Source organism: Hemibagrus wyckioides, linkage group LG16, assembly GCF_019097595.1.
Source record: "Hemibagrus wyckioides isolate EC202008001 linkage group LG16, SWU_Hwy_1.0, whole genome shotgun sequence".
Classification (NCBI taxonomy): Eukaryota; Metazoa; Chordata; class Actinopteri; order Siluriformes; family Bagridae; genus Hemibagrus; species Hemibagrus wyckioides.
This window is the reverse complement of record NC_080725.1, coordinates 14178944-14198342: the sequence shown is the minus strand read 5'-3', so window position 1 is coordinate 14198342 and position 19399 is coordinate 14178944. Positions and strand designations below refer to the sequence as shown.

The following is a 19399-nucleotide window of genomic DNA, read 5'->3' as shown; positions in this document are numbered from 1 at the left end:
TCCTGCACATTGAGACTGACATCCTTCGCTAGATTTCCAACAACAGTTCCCTTCTTGGCCTCCTCTGAAACCGAGTACGAAATCTGAGCGGAACACAAATCCCATAAAAAAAGCAGCAGCAGCAGCAGAGCCTTCATCCAGGCACAGCGAGCACTATCCGCTACAACCATCGCTTACTTTCACTGGATTTTCAAAAATAAGATGAAAAAGTGTTACATTTAATCCAATGTCTGCACGAGAAAGAAAAATACACGAGGCCTCCTGATGTCAGAAGTATGTGACGCTCTGTTCTCCTGCTCTGCGTTAGGCGGAGTATTAATAATGAGCCAATATCTCCAACTCACGGTCTACAGCGACATCTTGTGTGGAAATACAATCTGACATTACAGCTGAAAACAATTCTTTTTCAAGTTTTTTCCATTAATCAAACTTCCCCGTGTATGAGGTGATTATGTTTTACGCATCAAATTTACGTAAAAGAAAAGTGAGGTTCTGACCTGCACATACAGAAATAAACCAAATAAACCAAATGCAAAAAAGCATTTATGGTATTCTACACTTTTATCTTTTTTCGTTGCGATTTTCACTGTCAGTAATTAATATTTCATTTTTTTTTTCCAACTAGCGTTAAATCAGGCGGTTAAGTCACATTTATCTAACAAAAATATCTATATAATAAATGTCATTTAACTGTCTTATGTAAAGCTGGTTAATAAAAATCTGACATCGATTAATTACAGTTAGAATAACAGTGAAAAATATTATATATAATTATTGAACAATCATATATGAAATATTATACTTCTAGTAAACTTTCTTTTTTCCATCCTTTTTCAACCTTTGCATATCCATTTATTTTTTACTTTTGTATGTAATATCCAAAGATCCTTTGATAAAACTGAATCCTGTCGCTGTCCAAACTCGTGGTGCTGATTTCAATCTGAACCTTGACGATGACCGTTAAAATTTATTTAAACTGTTTAGTTTAATAGTAAAATGAAATATTTGACATGGAAATGGGAACTCTAAACTTAAATTTGTTATGTGAAGCTTTTTACTTCACTGCAATGGAGTGACCTGACATGCAAGGTTTTTTTTTACCGCCTAACGCCTGCTGTTCACACGACTGTTGCAAATGTTTGTGTACTTTAAGCACAAAAGTATTTCATGGCACGCAAGAGGACATGGAACAGAGATTTTAAAAAAATAACTATAAGCTCTCAAAAATAGAAATAATCAGAATTAAACATCATCTTACCTTCCCAGTGCTGGGAAGAGTTTGATTTCGAGTAAAAGTGTCTCCTCCATTAATGCTGATCAGCTCTGCGTCTGCAGGCGGAAACGGCGAGGGGAAAACCACTACGTCACTCTTCAGTGTGTCTGAACTAAAACACACATCATACTGCTGAGTGGATTTCGAGTAAGACCAGCTCCCGTCAGGGTGTGTAGTGACCACTGGAGCGCTGGACCTGCTGAAACCGCCGTCTGTCCCGTAGCATTTCGCTGCTATTAAAGCGACGAGGCTCAGTAAAAATATCACGGACACTGAGACAATAGCGATGAGCAGATAGAGATTCAGATTAGAAAAATTCTCCTTTACTGGCACTTGTCTTAGTGAAGGCTGCAGGCTGTCCATATTTTCCACAACCACAATTTCAATAGTCATAGTTGTGGACAGTGAAGGTTCTCCGTTATCCGAGACAGTAATGATAAGCGGGTGAGTTTTTAAGTCGTTGTCACTCATTCGTCTTTTAGTCCTTATTTCTCCTGTGCTGGTTCCGATTCGGAAGAGATTCGTTCCTTTTGATTCGGTTATTTGATATGATAATAGAGCATTATAACCTGAATCAGCATCTACAGCTCTGACTTTAGACACAAAATACCCCGCTTCTGCAGAGTAGGGAATGTTCTCAGTGTTTACTGATCCGAGTTCAGAATAAGGAGGGAGAAAAACTGGACTGTTGTCATTCTCATCCAGGATAAAAACATTTATTGTCACGTTACTGCTTAATGGATGGAGACCAGAGTCAGTGGCTAGAACTTTAAACTGAAGTCGTTTCGTTTCTTCGTAATCGAATGACTTCAGGCTGTACAGTTCACCGGTGTGTGAGTTAATGTTCATTAGATTTGACACTCTGCTGCTCTCTGTATCACTTAATGAATACGAAACAAGAGCGTTTTCACCGACGTCTAAGTCTCGTGCCGTTAGTGACGTCAACAGCCCTCCAACTGGACTATTCTCTTTCAAGCTAATATTTATCACCGGAGCAGGAAATAAAGGCGCGTTATCATTCACATCAGACACATGAACTGTTATAATGTTACTGCTGGAGAGGGAAGGAGTTCCCCCATCATTAGCTACAACTGTGACATTATATTGTGAGACCCGCTCTCTGTCCAGAGCTTCATTCACAGCAAGAGCGTAAGAGTTTTTATATGAAAGCTGTAATTTAAAGGGACTCGGTGATAGAATTTTACAGTTTACTTTACCGTTCGTTCCACTGTCTTTATCTGATACAGTGATTAATGCAACATCTGTGCCAGGTTTGATGTCCTCACTTACGGAGCTCATGAGCAGAGTAACTGATATCTCTGGTGCATTGTCATTCACATCCACTACTTCAATTAATACTTTACAGTTAGTATGTTTTGGGGAGACGCTTTTGTCTTGCGCTTGTACTCTTAACTCTATCGCGGGAGTTTCTTCATAATCAATATTTCCTTTAATTGTGATCTCTCCTGTCACTATGTTTATAAAAAATAAATCCGATGCTGAATTTTCGTTTTGATCTACAAGGGAATAATTAATTTCTCCATTTATTCCTTCATCAGAGTCGGTGGCAGTGACAGTCAAAATCTTTGTTCCGAAAGGCGCATTTTCTTCTATCTTAACTTTATACAGTGGTTTGCTGAATATGGGATTATTATCATTTATATCTAAAACATAAATTGTTATATCAAGTGTTCCGGATTTGGGAGGCTTTCCCCCGTCCACAGCAGTCAGTATCAGATTAATTACTGATTGCTTCTCTCTGTCTAAAGGTTTTTGCACCACTAATTCGGGGGAAAGACTCTGCTGTCCGTATGTTTGGACATCCAGAGAAAAATGTTCATTTGTGCTCAGAGTGTAGCTTTTTACACTGTTTAAACCGACATCCAGGTCACGGGCTGCTGACAGAGTAAACCGATCTCCAGCTACAACGTTTTCTGTGATGTTCTTCACTAGCGTTTGTATTGGAAAAAACGGCGAGTTGTCGTTAACGTCTGTAATGCTTACCTCAACGCGATAAAGTTTAATAGGATTTTGTGCCATTAGCTCAATGTTGAGGGAGCATTTCTGCTTGCGCTCGCACAGCCCCTCTCTGTCGATTCTCTCGTGGACAAACAGAGCTCCAGTTTTCTTATTTAAATCAAAATACTTCTTGTTGGATCCAGCTACAACCTGAAACGCTCGTGACTGCAGCTCCTGAACGTCAATGTTGAGGTCTTTGGCTATATTTCCAACCACGGTTCCCTTTTTCACCTCCTCCATGATGGAGTACGTAATCTGACCGTGAGACAGGCCTGATAAACAAAGCAGCAGCGGCGGCAGCGCCCTGATCCAGGCAGATGGTCCTCCAGATACAAGACTCATTGCTTCGTGGCGTTTACGCGGTATCATTCTCATCGACGGTGAAATGACAGGCTATTCTTACGGCATATAAACGGGTCCTTTGCCGATCCAGACTCCTCGTTTTGTCTATTGTCTCTATAATTCAGTATGAGTTTGCATTACGCTCTACCTTTGTGATTATGCAGCAGGGAAGGTGGAGAGTTGTAAATGAGATGTGTGCTTTCAATGTCACGGTCACCAGCGACTCCTTGAGGCTGATGTTGGTTGGAGTGTTTTAGGACAACTGGTGCTAGACTAAGAAACGTGAAAAAAATTAAGAAAGAAAAAACTATATACCCGTTTTTATTTTTTATTTTTTGTAAAGAATAGTCCATTCAGTGTCGGTGTTGAAAATCACTGGTAGTTATCAAATAGCAGCATTTACTAATATATATTTGATTACTTATATAAGTAATAAATCGGATAGTCTTTAACATACCATTTCTCGTCCACAAAGTTTGTTCATCTATTCTATTTTGAAGTGAGATTGGCATGGTTTTATATCATATATGTCACATCAAACTGTTTCAGCATTATCTATAATATCTGCTGAAGGCATACGGTGTTTGGGGGCGTCTAATTAAAAGAATATCAAGATCACTCACTGATTCTCTGCAAATAAAAAGGTTTTTTATTTTCTATATTCAAACATTTTTTTTTTCTAAACCAATCATAATACAGTCTAAAACGCTATGAAATAAATTAAAGAGAGAACTGTACCAGACCAAGACATAAATTTAACTTAAACATGATAGAGTCTTCCCCACACAGTGTAACACATAAATGACTCATAGAAATCTTTAAAAAGTGACGTCACGCAAAAGATACCCGAACGTTCATAAAGTCTGTGATGTTAAGGAAAATGTATTTTAATATACAAATTAAAACCACGTGGGCCAATATTCAAAAGCGAATTGAACCTTACCTTTGTAGTACTGGGAAGAGTTTGTGTCCTGTTAAAAGTGTCTCCTTCATTAATGCTGATCAGCTCTGCGTCTGCAGGCGGAAACGGCGAGGGGAAAACCACTACGTCACTCTTCAGTGTGTCTGAACTAAAACACACATCATACTGCTGAGTAGATTTCAAATAAGACCAGCTCCCGTCAGGGTGTGCAGTGACCACTGGAGCGCTGGACCTCCTGAAACCGCCGTCTGTCCCGTAGCATTTCGCTGCTATTAAAGCGACGATGCTCAGTAAAAATATCACGGACACTGAGACAATAGCGATGAGCAGATAGAGATTCAGATTAGAAAAATTCTCCTCCTCTACTGGTACTTGTCTTAGTGAAGGCTGCAGGATGTCCATATTTTCTACAACCACAATTTCAATACTCATAGTTGTGGACAGTGAAGGTTCTCCGTTATCCGAGACAGTAATGATAAGCGGGTGAGTTTTTAAGTCGTTGTCACTCATTCGTCTTTTAGTCCTTATTTCTCCTGTGCTGGTTCCGATTCGGAAGAGATTCGTTCCTTTTGGTTCGGTTATGTGATATGATAATAGAGCATTATAACCTGAATCAGCGTCTACAGCTCTGACTTTAGCCACAAAATACCCCGCTTCTGCAGAGTAGGGAATGTTCTCAGTGTTTACTGATCCGGGTTCAGAATAAGGAGGGAGAAAAACTGGACTGTTGTCATTCTCATCCAGGATAAAAACATTTACAGTCACGTTACTGCTTAAAGGGGGAACTCCCGAGTCTGTTGCCTCTACTACAAACTGAAATCGTTGTATTTCTTCGTAGTTAAAAGACTCCGTCGTGTATATTTCGCCATTCACGGAATTGACGTTTATCATTGGTGATACCCGAATCCAGCCGCCAGAGCTGTCTAACAGTGAATATGAAAGTTCGGCGTTTCTGCCAAGATCTGCATCCTCTGCCAAAACATTCATCACAAGATCTCCAGCATGTTTGTTTTCTCTTATATAAGCATTTACAAATGGTGTCGGGAAACGTGGAGCGTTGTCATTAACATCAGCAATACTGACAGAGATGATAGCGCTGCTGGAAAGAGGCGGAGTTCCTTCATCTACAGCCTCAAACAGAATGTTATAGTGAGAAATATTTTCTCTATCTAAGGGCCCGTCTACTAGCAAGGAATAATGGTTTTTATACGATTGCTCTAATTTAAAAGGAAAAGAGCCTTTTACTGAAAGGTGCACAATGCCATTTTTGCCTCCATCATTATCAGAGACTGTAACTAAAGCCACAGCAGTCCCAGGTTTAGTGTTCTCTTTTACGCTGTCTAGTAATGGTGTCGTTTTAATTTCCGGAGCATTGTCATTTTCATCTAAAACTTCTACTAAAACTTTACACTGCGTACTCTGCGGAGGTATGCCTTTATCTCTTGCTTGAACTCTCAACTCAATAGCTCGATTTTCTTCATAATCAAGTTGTCCGTTTACTACAATTTGACCAGTTTCAGGTATTATGGTGAACAAGCCTTTCTTTGACTTCCCGTGTCCTAAAATGGAATACACAATGTCACTATGTATGCCCTCATCTAAATCAGAGGCGGAGACAGTCAAAATTTTAGTCCCTAATGAAATATTTTCTTTCACTTTTACTTTGTAAAGAGGCATGCTAAAAACTGGACTATTGTCGTTGACATCGATGACGTTTACAATTATAGTCAAGGTCCCTGACTTGGGAGGTTTTCCTCCATCCAGAGCGCTCACCAGCAGTCGAAGAGATGATTGTTTTTCTCTGTCTAAAGCCTTTTGCAGCACCAACTCAGCTGATACACTCTGCTCATCCTTCAGTACATCTATAGAGAAGAACTCATTCGTACTCAGTCGGTAATCTTTCAGTGCATTGCTACCTATATCATTATCCTCAGCTACCGGAAGAAGAAACCTCTCCCCGAGATTAGCGTTCTCGGTAATATTCAGCTTGAACGTGTCCAGGGGGAAATGAGGTGCGTTATCATTTATGTCCACGATCGTTATCTCAATCCTGTAAAGATGATGAGGGTTCTGGGCAAGGGCCTCAATATTCAAGACGCATTTCTGCTCTAAAGTGCAAAATTCCTCACGGTCAATACGCTCATTTACAAACAGTGCTCCTGTCTTCAGATTGACATCGAAATACTTTTTATTAGATCCAGACACGATCTGAAACAGTCGATATTCCAAGTCGTGCACATTAATGTTCAAATCTTTAGCGATGTTCCCGACAACCGTCCCCTTTCTCACTTCCTCTGAAACTGAATACACAATCTGACCATATGACACCTTCGATAAACAAAGAAGCATCAGAATGAACGACAAGAAACATACCGAGCTATCCATAGCGACGTGTCCTTCGTAGACTTAAAAATAATTAAAATGAAAGTATTTCCTGAGCGTTCAGATTCAACGACACAATAAAATCCGACAGATCTCATGTCCTGTCTGCAAATGCGGCTTATATGTTTCCTTTTTTTTTTTTTTTTTTTAGGGTGGTGCATTGAGAATAGATGAAATACTATAGGGAAGTTGCGGTCTACAGCGACTCTGTGTGGTGCAAAGGAGAATTGCATAGCTTTTTAATTATTTTTATAATATTGTTATATTTTATAATTGTTTTGATAATTTCATATACCAGACGTTAACCACCCTAAAGAATTTCCATCAATCTGTAACAGCTGTAAAAAATACTGCGGTACAACAGCACCCCAATCGCACTAAGAAGGAAGCCAATTCATACAAATTATTTAAAAAAAGAAATAAAGACTGTTGCAGTACTGTTGATACAAACGCCACTGAAATGTCAGAAATTATTCTTACATTTTCAGTACTTTTGCAGATTTTCTATTAATTACAACTCTGTTAAAGATTTGCTTACGTAGTTACGTATTATAGTTGTATGCAACATCTACAATATATTTAGTATTTTTAATACTTTGCGCAGTTTGTCTTCATTGTCTTCTATTGCTCTCTGTTGTTTAATCTGTACTTTGTATTCCCGTGATTTTTTTATGTTGCACATGTGGAATTAGTGAGTAACTTTTGTGTTATATTATTTTATGTTATTATTGTAGCAGTAGTTTTGAAAAAAAAATGCATTGAATTTAACTATCAACTGCACTGTAATACTTGTAAAGTTATCTGCCCCTTTATTACTCCAGTCGATGCCCATTTCACTGAAGTAACTATATGAGTCATAAAATCACAAAAGGGAACGTAATAAAGGACAAACCACAAATATATTTAAATGTAGCAAGCAATTTTTACACCGTGTAAGGGCTATTTTTTTTGCAGTATTTTGTTGTTCATCTAGAAGTAAGTTCTACAAACGCTTTTCTTACCTTCCCAGTACTTGGAAGAGTTTGTGTCCTGTTAAAAGTGTCTCCTCCATTAATGCTGATCAGCTCTGCGTCTGCAGGCGGAAACGGCGAGGGGAAAACCACTACGTCACTCTTCAGTGTGTCTGAACTAAAACACACATCATACTGCTGAGTAGATTTCGAGTAAGACCAGCTCCCGTCAGGGTGTGTAGTGACCACTGGAGCGCTGGACCTGCTGAAACCGCCGTCTGTCCCGTAGCATTTCGCTGCTATTAAAGCGATGAGGCTCAGTAAAAATATAAAGGACACTGAGACAATAGCGATGAGCAGATAGAGATTCAGATTAGAAAAATTCTCCTCCTTTACTGGCACTCTTCTTATGCTTGTCTGAACGTCGTCTATATTTTCAACAACCACAATTTCCATAGTCAGAGTGGTTGACAGGACTGGGTCTCCGTTATCCGAGACAGTAATGATAAGCGGGTGAGTTTTTAAGTCGTTGTCACTCATTCGTCTTTTAGTTCTTATTTCTCCTGTGCTGGTTCCGATTCGGAAGAGATTCGTTCCCTTTGATTCGGTTATGTGATATGATAAAAGTGCATTATAACCTGAATCAGAGTCTACAGCTCTGACTTTAGCCACAAAATACCCCGCTTCTGCAGAGTAGGGAATGTTCTCAGTGTTTACTGATCCGGGTTCAGAATAAGGAGGGAGAAAAACTGGACTGTTGTCATTTTCATCAAGGATAAAAACATTCACAGACACGTTGCTGTTGAGAGATGGAACACCAGAGTCAGTGGCCTGAATCTGAAACTGAAATGATTTAATCGCCTCATAATCAAATGACTGTTTACTGTACACATCACCATTTGCAGAATTAACGTCTACCATGGAAATTAAATAGTTCCTGGAAATGATAGAATACACAAGTTGAGCGTTTTCCTTGATATCTGCGTCCTTCGCTGTTACTGTTGCTATGACGTCTCCAGCAGGACTGTTTTCCTTAACATAGAAGTCCATGGCTTTGTCTGGAAAGCGAGGTGCATTGTCATTTACATCAGAAATGTAAATAGTAAGAAACATGTTGCTGACAAGCGGTGGGGTTCCTTTATCAGTAGCGGTAACAGTGATGTTATATTCAGGAGTCTTTTCTCTGTCCAGAGGTCCAGCTACTACTAATGAGTAATAGTTTTTGTAAGATGGTTGAAGAATAAATGGACTGGATCCTCTAATTTTAGCACTGATCTCTCCGTCCTGGTCGTTATCAGCAATCGTTATTAATCCAACCACTGTGCCTGATGTCGCGTCTTCTCGTATAGTGCTCGAGAGAGATGTAAGGGAAATGACAGGCGCGTTGTCGTTCACGTCGAGGACTTCGACTAAAACTTTGCAGTGAGAAGCGCGAGGTGAAGAGCCTTTGTCCTGAGCCTGTGCTTGAAGCTCAAACGCAGCAGTGTCCTCCCTGTCCAAATGTCCTTTCACTGAGATTTCACCTGTGACTGAGTTTATCTGAAAAATGTCGCTCGACTTTTCTTTTCCGTGGCTTATCAGTGAATAAATTATTTCTCCATTCGTCCCTGCGTCCGTATCACTGGCGTTCAGTTTAATAATCGTGGTTCCCAATATCGTGTTTTCAGGGACACTGACTTTATACAGCTCCTTACTGAATATTGGAGTGTTATCGTTTACATCGATTACATTAACAGTTAAATCAAGTGTGCCAGACCTAGCAGGTTTTCCTCCGTCCAGAGCAGTGAGCACGAGTTTAACCACCGCCTGCTTCTCTCTATCTAATGCTTTCTGTAAAATCAACTGTGGGGACATATTCTGTTCTGCGCCACTCTGGATGTTTAGCGAAAAATATTCATTCGAGCTGAGCTTATAGGTTTTAATCGAGTTAACGCCGACATCTGCATCGCTCGCTCTCGGCAAGTGGTATCTATCCCCAGGAAATGCAAATTCTGTAATGTTTAGATTGTATATTCTATAAGGAAATGATGGCGCGTTATCGTTTACATCCAAAATATTAACACTGACACTGAATAGCATTAAAGGATTTTGCGCAATAGCTTCAAGGTGTAGAGAACACGTCTGACTCGCAGGACAAAGATCCTCTCGATCGATTCTCTCATCTACATATAACTCACCAGTCTTTGAACTGACATCAAAATACTTCTTGTTTGATCCAGAAACAATCTGAAACATGCGCGATTCCAATTCCCGGACATTCAGATTAAGATCCTTTGCCATATTTCCAATTACAGTGCCCTTACTTACTTCCTCCGTCACGGAATAGACAATCTGAGCTGAGGAATAATCCCACAAACAAAGAGGCAGGATAATTGGGAAAAAAATATGCGCTTTATAATAGAATACATCCATCGTTCATTTAGTCTCGTGCGTAGACCTATAGAAAATATAAAAATCAAATCCTGCGCTTTGCTACAATGCAGTTCGAAATCAGGACCGTAAAAAAAACGTCTTCTTGCGCTAGGTTACAGAAGGGTGTCTGCCTGGCCTTTCCAGAATATAAAACGCATGAAATAAAGGTGGAGTCTGGTTGAGACCATGTTCGATATCAGTGCCACGGTCACCAGCGACCTCTTTTGTCCATGTAAAACAAAAATTCCTTATGTTATTATATCACTAAATTCACTGATTGATTATTTTGATAGCGCACAGACTTATTCTGCTAAAACAAATAATGACAATATCATACCGCCCCTGCTCTGTAACACAAAAAATATGAAATAATAGATAGATAGATAGATAGATAGATAGATAGATAGATAGATAGATAGATAGATAGATAGATAGATAGATAGCCCGTAATGCTTATGTTCTTTCTTTATGAGACAGTAAATTGTTTACGTGACAACTATCCACAGCGCTGGTACAATTATTTAAAAGCGAAGCGAAGGTAAAGAAGATACTTTAAAAAAGTCTCTTACCTTTGTAGTACTTGGAAGAGTTTGTGTCCTGTTAAAAGTGTCTCCTTCATTAATGCTGATCAGCTCTGCGTCTGCAGGCGGAAACGGCGAGGGGAAAACCACTACGTCACTCTTCAGTGTGTCTGAACTAAAACACACATCATACTGCTGAGTAGATTTCAAATAAGACCAGCTCCCGTCAGGGTGTGTAGTGACCACTGGAGCGCTGGACCTGCTGAAACCGCAGTCTGTCCCGTAGCATTTCGCTGCTATTAAAGCGATGAGGCTCAGTAAAAATATCACGGACACTGAGACAATAGCGATGAGCAGATAGAGATTCAGATTAGAAAAATTCTCCTCCTTTACTGGTACTTGTCTTAGTGAAGGCTGCAGGCTGTCCATATTTTCCACAACCACAACTTCAATGCTCATAGTTGTGGACAGTGAAGGTTCTCCGTTATCCGAGACAGTAATGATAAGCGGGTGAGTTTTTAAGTCGTTGTCACTCATTCGTCTTTTAGTCCTTATTTCTCCTGTGCTGGTTCCGATTCGGAAGAGATTCGTTCCTTTTGATTCAGTTATATAATATGATAATAGAGCATTATAACCCGAATCAGCATCTACAGCTCTGACTTTAGCCACAAAATACCCCGCTTCTGCAGAGTAGGGAATGTTCTCAGTGTTTACTGATCCGAGTTCAGAATAAGGAGGGAGAAAAACTGGACTGTTGTCATTCTCATCCAGAATAAAAACATTTACAGACACGTTACTACTTAGTGGAGGAACACCAGAGTCAGTGGCTTGAACAAGAAACTGGAAAGTTTTCATCTCCTCAAAGTTGAAAGACTGCATGCTGTAAATTTCTCCACTGGCAGAGTTGATGCTGACAGCTGAGGATAAAGGCATGTTAGAGTTGCTAAGTAATGAATACGTTATTTGAGCATTTTCGCCAAAGTCCATATCTTGTGCAGAGACACTTGCTATTAAAGCACCTGCTGGACTGTTCTCTTTAACATAAACACTCACAGAAGATTCAGGGAAACGAGGTGCGTTATCATTCACATCCGAAATATGGACAGTCAGGACAGCGGTGCTAGAGAGAGGAGGGACTCCTTCATCTGTGGCTGTTATTGAGACGTTATACAGGGCGTTTTCTTCTCTATCAAGCGCGCCATTCAGGACCAGGGAATAATATTTCCCCTGTGTGGACTCTAATACAAATGGAGAATTCTGAGATACGAAACAGCGCACTTTTCCATTTTTACCTCCATCCTTGTCTTGAACTGTGATTAATGCAATCACTGTGCCTTTCTTGGCGTCTTCTCTCACGTTGTCTAAAAGAGATGAGAGCTTAATATCCGGCGCGTTATCGTTCACGTCCACTACTTCCACTAGGACTTTAGAATGAGATGCTAGTGGAGTATGGCCTCCATCTCGGGCTTCAACACGAATTTCGTACGCGTTTGTGGTCTCGTAATCCAATGTTCCTACTACGGAAATTTCCCCTGTGCTCGAATCAATAGCGAATTTATCAGATATTCCTTTTTGACCTTGTTTAAAGGAGTATGAAAGCTCACTATTAACTCCTTCGTCGAGATCGGTAGCATTAAGCTTTAAAATTGACGTGCCGACAATTACATTTTCTTGAACTAAAACTTTGTAGACAGTTTTAGAAAACACAGGAGCGTTATCATTAGCATCTAAAATAATTACAGTAATTTCTGTTGTACCAGATCGTGGTGGTTTGCCCCCGTCAACTGCAGTCAGCACAAGTCGGATGACGGATTGTTTTTCTCTGTCTAGATTTTTCATCAGCACCAATTCAGCTGAAGGACCTTGGTCGGCATCTGTGTGTACCTCCAAGCTGAAAAACACATTGTTAGACAGTTTGTATGAACTGATCGAGTTGCTTGCAATGTCTGGATCTTCGGCACCAAGCAGGGGAAATTTAGCTCCTAGCATTACAGACTCTGCAATATTGATAGTTTGAGATTTTCCTGGAAAAAACGGCGAGTGGTCGTTAATATCAAGTATTTTTACCTCCACGCTGTGCATCTGTAAAGGATTATTAACAATCGCTTCCAGAGATTCTGTACAAGTGTTGCTGTTTGGGCAGAGCTGCTCTCTGTCTATCGCCTCCAACACGAAAAGAGCCCCGGTTTTTACATCCACATCGAAATGTTTCTTTGACGATCCAGATACGATGTGAAGCCGACGCGACTCCAAATCAGCAACATTAAGACTCAAGTCTTTGGCTAAATTTCCGACAACTGTCCCTGGGCTCACCTCCTCGGAAATGGAATACGCAACATGGCCGGATGAAACGCCCTTAATATAAAGCAACGTCCCGAGCAGACATGCTATCCAAAACAGTTCCTTCATCTTAAACACATGTATCTTTAAATCTGTCGTTGAAAGTGAGTGAAATGTCCCGCAACATCAGCTGAGTAAAACAAGTAAATGAATACAATTGGAAAAAAGCTGACTGTAATCCACATTAGACCGAGTTGTGACGAGAATGGCTACAGCGAAAACGAGCAAGACAGTTATGAGGATTTGGTTCTTCTAGGAGAGCATTTTAGCTCAGGGAGCTCTTAACGGGATTTGCAGATAGACAGTGCCATCGTGTGGACACGCAAGACACGAACAAGACTTTCTGTATATTTTAAATAAGATTCAACCATCATTCAAGGTTCGGCATAACTTGTTTTAAACAAAATAGCAGGTGTTTCATTAAAGACGGTTACTGTTTAATAAAAAACAAAATCCTGCCATAATTTCATTTTAAAATAAAGGAAATTTAATGAATAGATTATTCCAGAAGTTGGCATAAGTCATCAATTTTAATCAGCAGAATTCAAACATATATATATATAAAATGTATGATATATAATAATATGTAATATATATATATATATATATATATATATATATATATATATATATATATATATATATATATATATAATGTATTAATACTAGGGTTTTAGGGACAGAAAGCATGCACAGAAAAAAAAAAATTCATAAACTCCTGTCCAGAATGATTTTAATCAGGCCCCGAATGTTTTGCCACCAGAGTACAGAGGAATTAAGTAAATGTTGATCGGTTTAGTTGAGCACTGTTGCCGTTTACTGTACGCAATTTTCACTGACATCTCTCTACACACGCGCGCGCACACACACACACATACGCGCCAACATACCGCGAGAGTGTGCGCTCGAATATGCTCTAGAACCGCTCTTGCGATACTTTAATGTTTTACACCTGTCGGTCTGCGCAGCGCTGCTTTCACTTCACGTGACTAAAATACCTTCCAGCCCTTGATCAGGACAGCAATAAAAAACGGTCAGAAAACACAATAATCTTATTATCCAGATGATATTCTGTTAATTTTTTGTTAAAACAGTTGATAAAAGTCGGCTAACAAATGTATGTTGTGTCAAAAAGGAGGCCCACTGTCTTTGATTATGAAAACCCCTGACATATAGGACCCTTTTGAATATTATTCCATACCAGAAGTCGTACAAAAGCCTTAAATTAAATAAGCCTAAAGATAGATCTAAATAAAATATAAACTGTTAAAGCACTAAGACATTACAGTCTGAACATCATGACTTTCTATTATTCAACTAATGGAGTATTTAAGTTAAAATACATACATGACTTGGGCTAACAATGGAACAGAACAGACTCCATCATTCGACTGTTCAGTCAATTGAAGAAGGAATTCTCAGCACTAAAAATACTAGTATGGCAATTGACCGTTTTGCTCAAGTCAAGTCTCAGAGATACTCTCTGTTTAATCCACCCTCAAAGAAATAGGATTGAAAAGTTACCAAGACTATGAAGTAGATAAGACACAAGCAGCAAGACAGATGAGAGAATGAGAGATGAGATAACAATAAGAGAAGAGAGGCTGTAAAAAATAAATAAACAATGAATAATACATACAGTAGTGCCAGCATGAATGAGGAATGAAATAAGAGGTGCAAGTATAATATAGATTATTGTAAAATAATAGTAATAAAAAAAAGGATCTACATGGCACTGCTTCACACACAAGCTGTAAAAGAGATAATATTGCATGGCATACCTGTGAGAGAGAAAATGTAATGAAATTAATGAACTCCATTTTAGTAGCAAGACTCTGAAATGATGGGAGGAGTCAGAAAAAAGATTGAAATGCAATGAAATTGTCTAAAGTTGCATAATGTTTGTGTTAACTTGTGTTTATTATTAAACAATATTACATAAAAATGCCCTTACAAAATGTCTTATTCTTGCTTAGCTCCTTTCCCTAATTAGCCCCTGATGTTTTGGGCTCAGCCCCTGATGTTTTCAAATCCTAGAAACGCCCCTGCTCCTGTATTTATCTTGATTTTAAATATATGTATAGATTAATGATAAAACATGAAATATACACTTTAGTGTTTACCATTAACTAAGTCATGTGAATTTTTATAGATTGTATCAGCCATGTATTTTGCTCATAAAAAAGCAAGTTTTTGAAAATATTTAACTTTCGCAAAGTCATAGAAAATGAACCATTACCAAAATGATCAGCATGCTGTAATAACTCAGCAACACAACTATCAAATGAATAACCTAACGTCCAATCTGTCAAGTGTGTTGGGAAAGCAAATGGTTTGTTTTATATTTGCAGGGAGGAAAAGGCTCATTAAAAAATTCCGAACGGCAAAAATGTGTATTGTGGATTTTTGAAGAAAAGGGTTATGAAATGAGATTATAAATGCTAATTCCCCAAGTTTGTGTTAAAGTGTTTATGGTGTAATAAGTAAGGAAAAAGTAAGGCAAAAAAGGAAGGAAGGATGTAATCACGTTAAATTCTCTAACTGCGTTGACTGTCGCTGTCCAGAAAATGGTCCTGAAAAACTCTTGAAATCCACCAAACAACTGCTATATTGCATAATATAAAGAAAATATACCAAGTGAGAACTATTTAGTTTGCTTTAAAACAAATGAAGTCCTAAGAATAGCTGCCAATACGTCCCCTTATCTTACTCAATTGTAAGTTTTCATATTAGTTGTTGATCTCTTAGAAGTGTGCACAAGTTCCGCATCGCGAAGTAAACATCATCTGAAAGGACAAACCCATATTAACGCAGTTTACAAAAATCTACTACGTACAGGGATATATGAATATCTATAAAAGCCCTTACCTTTGTAGTACTGGGAAGAGTTTGTGTCCTGTTAAAAGTGTCTCCTTCATTAATGCTGATCAGCTCTGCGTCTGCAGGCGGAAATGGCGAGGGGAAAACCACTACGTCACTCTTCAGTGTGTCTGAACTAAAACACACATCATACTGCTGAGTAGATTTCGAGTAAGACCAGCTCCCGTCAGGGTGTGCAGTGACCACTGGAGCGCTGGACCTGCTGAAACCGCCGTCTGTCCCGTAGCATTTCGCTGCTATTAAAGCGATGAGGCTCAGTAAAAATATCACGGACACTGAGACAATAGCGATGAGCAGATAGAGATTCAGATTAGAAAAATTCTCCTCCTTTATTGGTACTTGTCTTAGTGAAGGCTGCAGGCTGTCCATATTTTCCACAACCACAACTTCAATGCTCATAGTTGTGGACAGTGAAGGTTCTCCGTTATCCGAGACAGTAATGATAAGCGGGTGAGTTTTTAAGTCGTTGTCACTCATTCGTCTTTTAGTCCTTATTTCTCCTGTGCTGGTTCCGATTCGGAAGAGATTCGTTCCTTTTGATTCAGTTATATAATATGATAATAGAGCATTATAACCTGAATCAGCATCTACAGCTCTGACTTTAGCCACAAAATACCCCGCTTCTGCAGAGTAGGGAATGTTCTCAGTGTTTACTGATCCGGGTTCAGAATAAGGAGGGAGAAAAACTGGACTGTTGTCATTCTCATCCAAGATAAAAACATTCACAGACACGTTACTACTTAGTGGAGGAACACCAGAGTCAGTGGCTTGAGCATGAAACTGGAAAGTTTTCATCTCCTCAAAGTTGAAAGACTGCATGCTGTAAATTTCTCCACTGGCAGAGTTGATGCTGACAGCTGAGGATAAAGGCATGTTAGAGTTGCTAAGTAATGAATACGTTATTTGAGCATTTTCGCCAAAGTCCATATCTTGTGCAGAGACACTTGCTATTAAAGCACCTGCTGGACTGTTCTCTTTAACATAAACACTCACAGAAGATTCAGGGAAACGAGGTGCGTTATCATTCACATCCGAAATATGGACAGTCAGGACAGCGGTGCTAGAGAGAGGAGGGTCTCCTTCATCTGTGGCTGTTATTGAGACGTTATACAGGGCGTTTTCTTCTCTATCAAGCGCGCCATTCAGGACCAGGGAATAATATTTCCCCTGTGTGGACTCTAATACAAATGGAGAATTCTGAGATACGAAACAGCGCACTTTTCCATTTTTACCTCCATCCTTGTCTTGAACTGTGATTAATGCAATCACTGTGCCTTTCTTGGCGTCTTCTCTCACGTTGTCTAAAAGAGATGAGAGCTTAATATCCGGCGCGTTATCGTTCACGTCCACTACTTCCACTAGGACTTTAGAATGAGATGCTAGTGGTGTAGCCCCTCCATCTCGGGCTTCAACACGAATTTCGTACGCGTTTGTGGTCTCGTAATCCAATGTTCCTACTACGGAAATTTCCCCTGTGCTCGAATCAATAGCGAATTTATCAGATATTCCTTTTTGACCTTGTTTAAAGGAGTATGAAAGCTCACTATTAACTCCTTCGTCGAGATCGGTAGCATTAAGCTTTAAAATTGACGTGCCGACAATTACATTTTCTTGAACTAAAACTTTGTAGACAGTTTTAGAAAACACAGGAGCGTTATCATTAGCATCTAAAATAATTACAATAATTTCTGTTGTACCAGATCGTGGTGGTTTGCCCCCGTCAACTGCAGTCAGCACAAGTCGGATGACGGATTGTTTTTCTCTGTCTAGATTTTTCATCAGCACCAATTCAGCTGAAGGACCTTGGTCGGCATCTGTGTGTACCTCCAAGCTGAAAAACACATTGTTAGACAGTTTGTATGAACTGATCGAGTTGCTTGCAATGTCTGGATCTTCCGCACCAAGCAGGGGAAATTTAGCTCCTGGGACCGCTAGTTCTGCAATACGAACAGTCTGTGTTTTCCCCTGAAAAAACGGCGAGTGGTCGTTAATGTCAAGTATTTTTACCTCCACGCTGTGCATCTGTAAAGGATTATTAACAATCGCTTCCAGAGATTCTGTACAAGTGTTGCTGTTTGGGCAGAGCTGCTCTCTGTCTATCGCCTCCAACACGAAAAGAGCCCCGGTTTTTACATCCACATCGAAATGTTTCTTTGACGATCCAGATACGATGTGAAGCCGACGCGACTCCAAATCAGCAACATTAAGACTCAAGTCTTTGGCTAAATTTCCGACAACTGTCCCTGGGCTCACCTCCTCGGAAATGGAATACGCAACATGGCCGGATGAAACGCCCTTAATATAAAGCAACGTCCCGAGCAGACATGCTATCCAAAACAGTTCCTTCATCTTAAACACATGTATCTTTAAATCTGTCGTTGAAGTAAATGAAATGTGCCGCAACATCAGCTGAGTAAAACAAGTAAATGAATACAATTGGAAAAAAGCTGACTGTAATCCACATTAGACCGAGTTGTGACGAGAATGGCTACAGCGAAAACGAGCAAGACAGTTATGAGGATTTGGTTCTTCTAGGAGAGCATTTTAGCTCAGGGAGCTCTTAACGGGATTTGCAGATAGACAGTGCCATCGTGTGGACACGCAAGACACGAACAAGACTTTCTGTATATTTTAAATAAGATTCAACCATCATTCAAGGTTCGGCATAACTTGTTTTAAACAAAACAGCAGTTGTTTCATTAAAGACTGTTATTGTTTTTTTAAAAATCAAAAACCTGCCATAATTTCATTTTAAAATAAAGGAAATTTGATGAATAAAAAAACAAAAATATTCCAGAAGTTGGCATAAGTCATCAATTTTAATCAGCAGAATTTAAACATATTAAATAAAAAGTACTCTAAAGTCATCAGTCATAGATTATGACAATCCAATAAAACTGAACAGCGTACGAAACACACAAAATATCATGTATATAGAGAAAACGTATGTGAATATTTATACATAGTATAAGCCATACATTTTGTTTATATAAAAAAGCAAGTTTATGAAAATATATAATTTTCGCAAAAACGAAAATGAACCATTAACAAAATGATTAGCATGCTGTAGTAACACAGTAATACAACTATCAAATGAATAACCTAACATCCAAACTGTCAAGTGTGTTGGGAAAACAAATGGTTTGTTATATATTTGCAGGGAGGAAAAGGCTAATTTAAAATTCCAAACGGCAAAACGTGTATTGTGTATTTTTGAAGATCAGGCTCATGAAATTAGATTATAAATGCTAATTCCCCAAGTTTGTGTAAAATTGTTTATGATGTGTTAAGTAAGGGAAAAGAAATGTAGAGAGAAGAAAGGAAGGAGGTAATCACGTTACATTCTGTAACTGCTGTG

At 39.2% G+C, this 19399-nt stretch overlaps 3 protein-coding genes across 3 annotated transcripts; all 3 read right to left on the bottom strand.

Moving 5' to 3' along the window:
- Positions 1-937: 937 nt before the first annotated feature.
- Positions 938-4106, bottom strand: LOC131366973 (protocadherin alpha-2-like). The gene has a single exon (XM_058412084.1). It carries the CDS (start codon positions 3665-3667, stop codon positions 1250-1252), a length of 2418 nt encoding a protein of 805 aa, XP_058268067.1. The 5' UTR covers positions 3668-4106; the 3' UTR covers positions 938-1249.
- A 3797-nt stretch (positions 4107-7903) lies between these two features.
- On the bottom strand, positions 7904-10416 carry LOC131366798 (protocadherin alpha-2-like). Its single transcript, XM_058411591.1, has one exon. It carries the CDS (start codon positions 10298-10300, stop codon positions 7904-7906), a length of 2397 nt encoding a protein of 798 aa, XP_058267574.1. The 5' UTR covers positions 10301-10416.
- Positions 10417-15303: 4887 nt separating this feature from the next.
- Positions 15304-18598, bottom strand: LOC131366675 (protocadherin alpha-8-like). Its single transcript, XM_058411321.1, has 2 exons — positions 16030-18598; positions 15304-15947 (listed from the first exon to the last, which is right to left on the bottom strand). Exons 1-2 carry the CDS (start codon positions 18445-18447, stop codon positions 15906-15908), a joined length of 2460 nt encoding a protein of 819 aa, XP_058267304.1. The 5' UTR covers positions 18448-18598; the 3' UTR covers positions 15304-15905.
- Between the last annotated feature and the right edge of the window lie 801 nt (positions 18599-19399).

Excerpts from the sequence above, each read along its gene's own strand:
- LOC131366973 (XM_058412084.1), bottom strand. The coding sequence starts at position 3,667 with ATGAGAATGATACCGCGTAAACGCCACGAAGCAATGAGTCTTGTATCT.
- LOC131366798 (XM_058411591.1), bottom strand. The coding sequence starts at position 10,300 with ATGGATGTATTCTATTATAAAGCGCATATTTTTTTCCCAATTATCCTG.
- LOC131366675 (XM_058411321.1), bottom strand. The coding sequence starts at position 18,447 with ATGTTGCGGCACATTTCATTTACTTCAACGACAGATTTAAAGATACAT. Across the intron at positions 15,948-16,029 it reads CTCTTCCCAGTACTACAAAG|ATGATGTTTACTTCGCGATG; the intron begins GTAAGGGCTTTT and ends TTGTCCTTTCAG.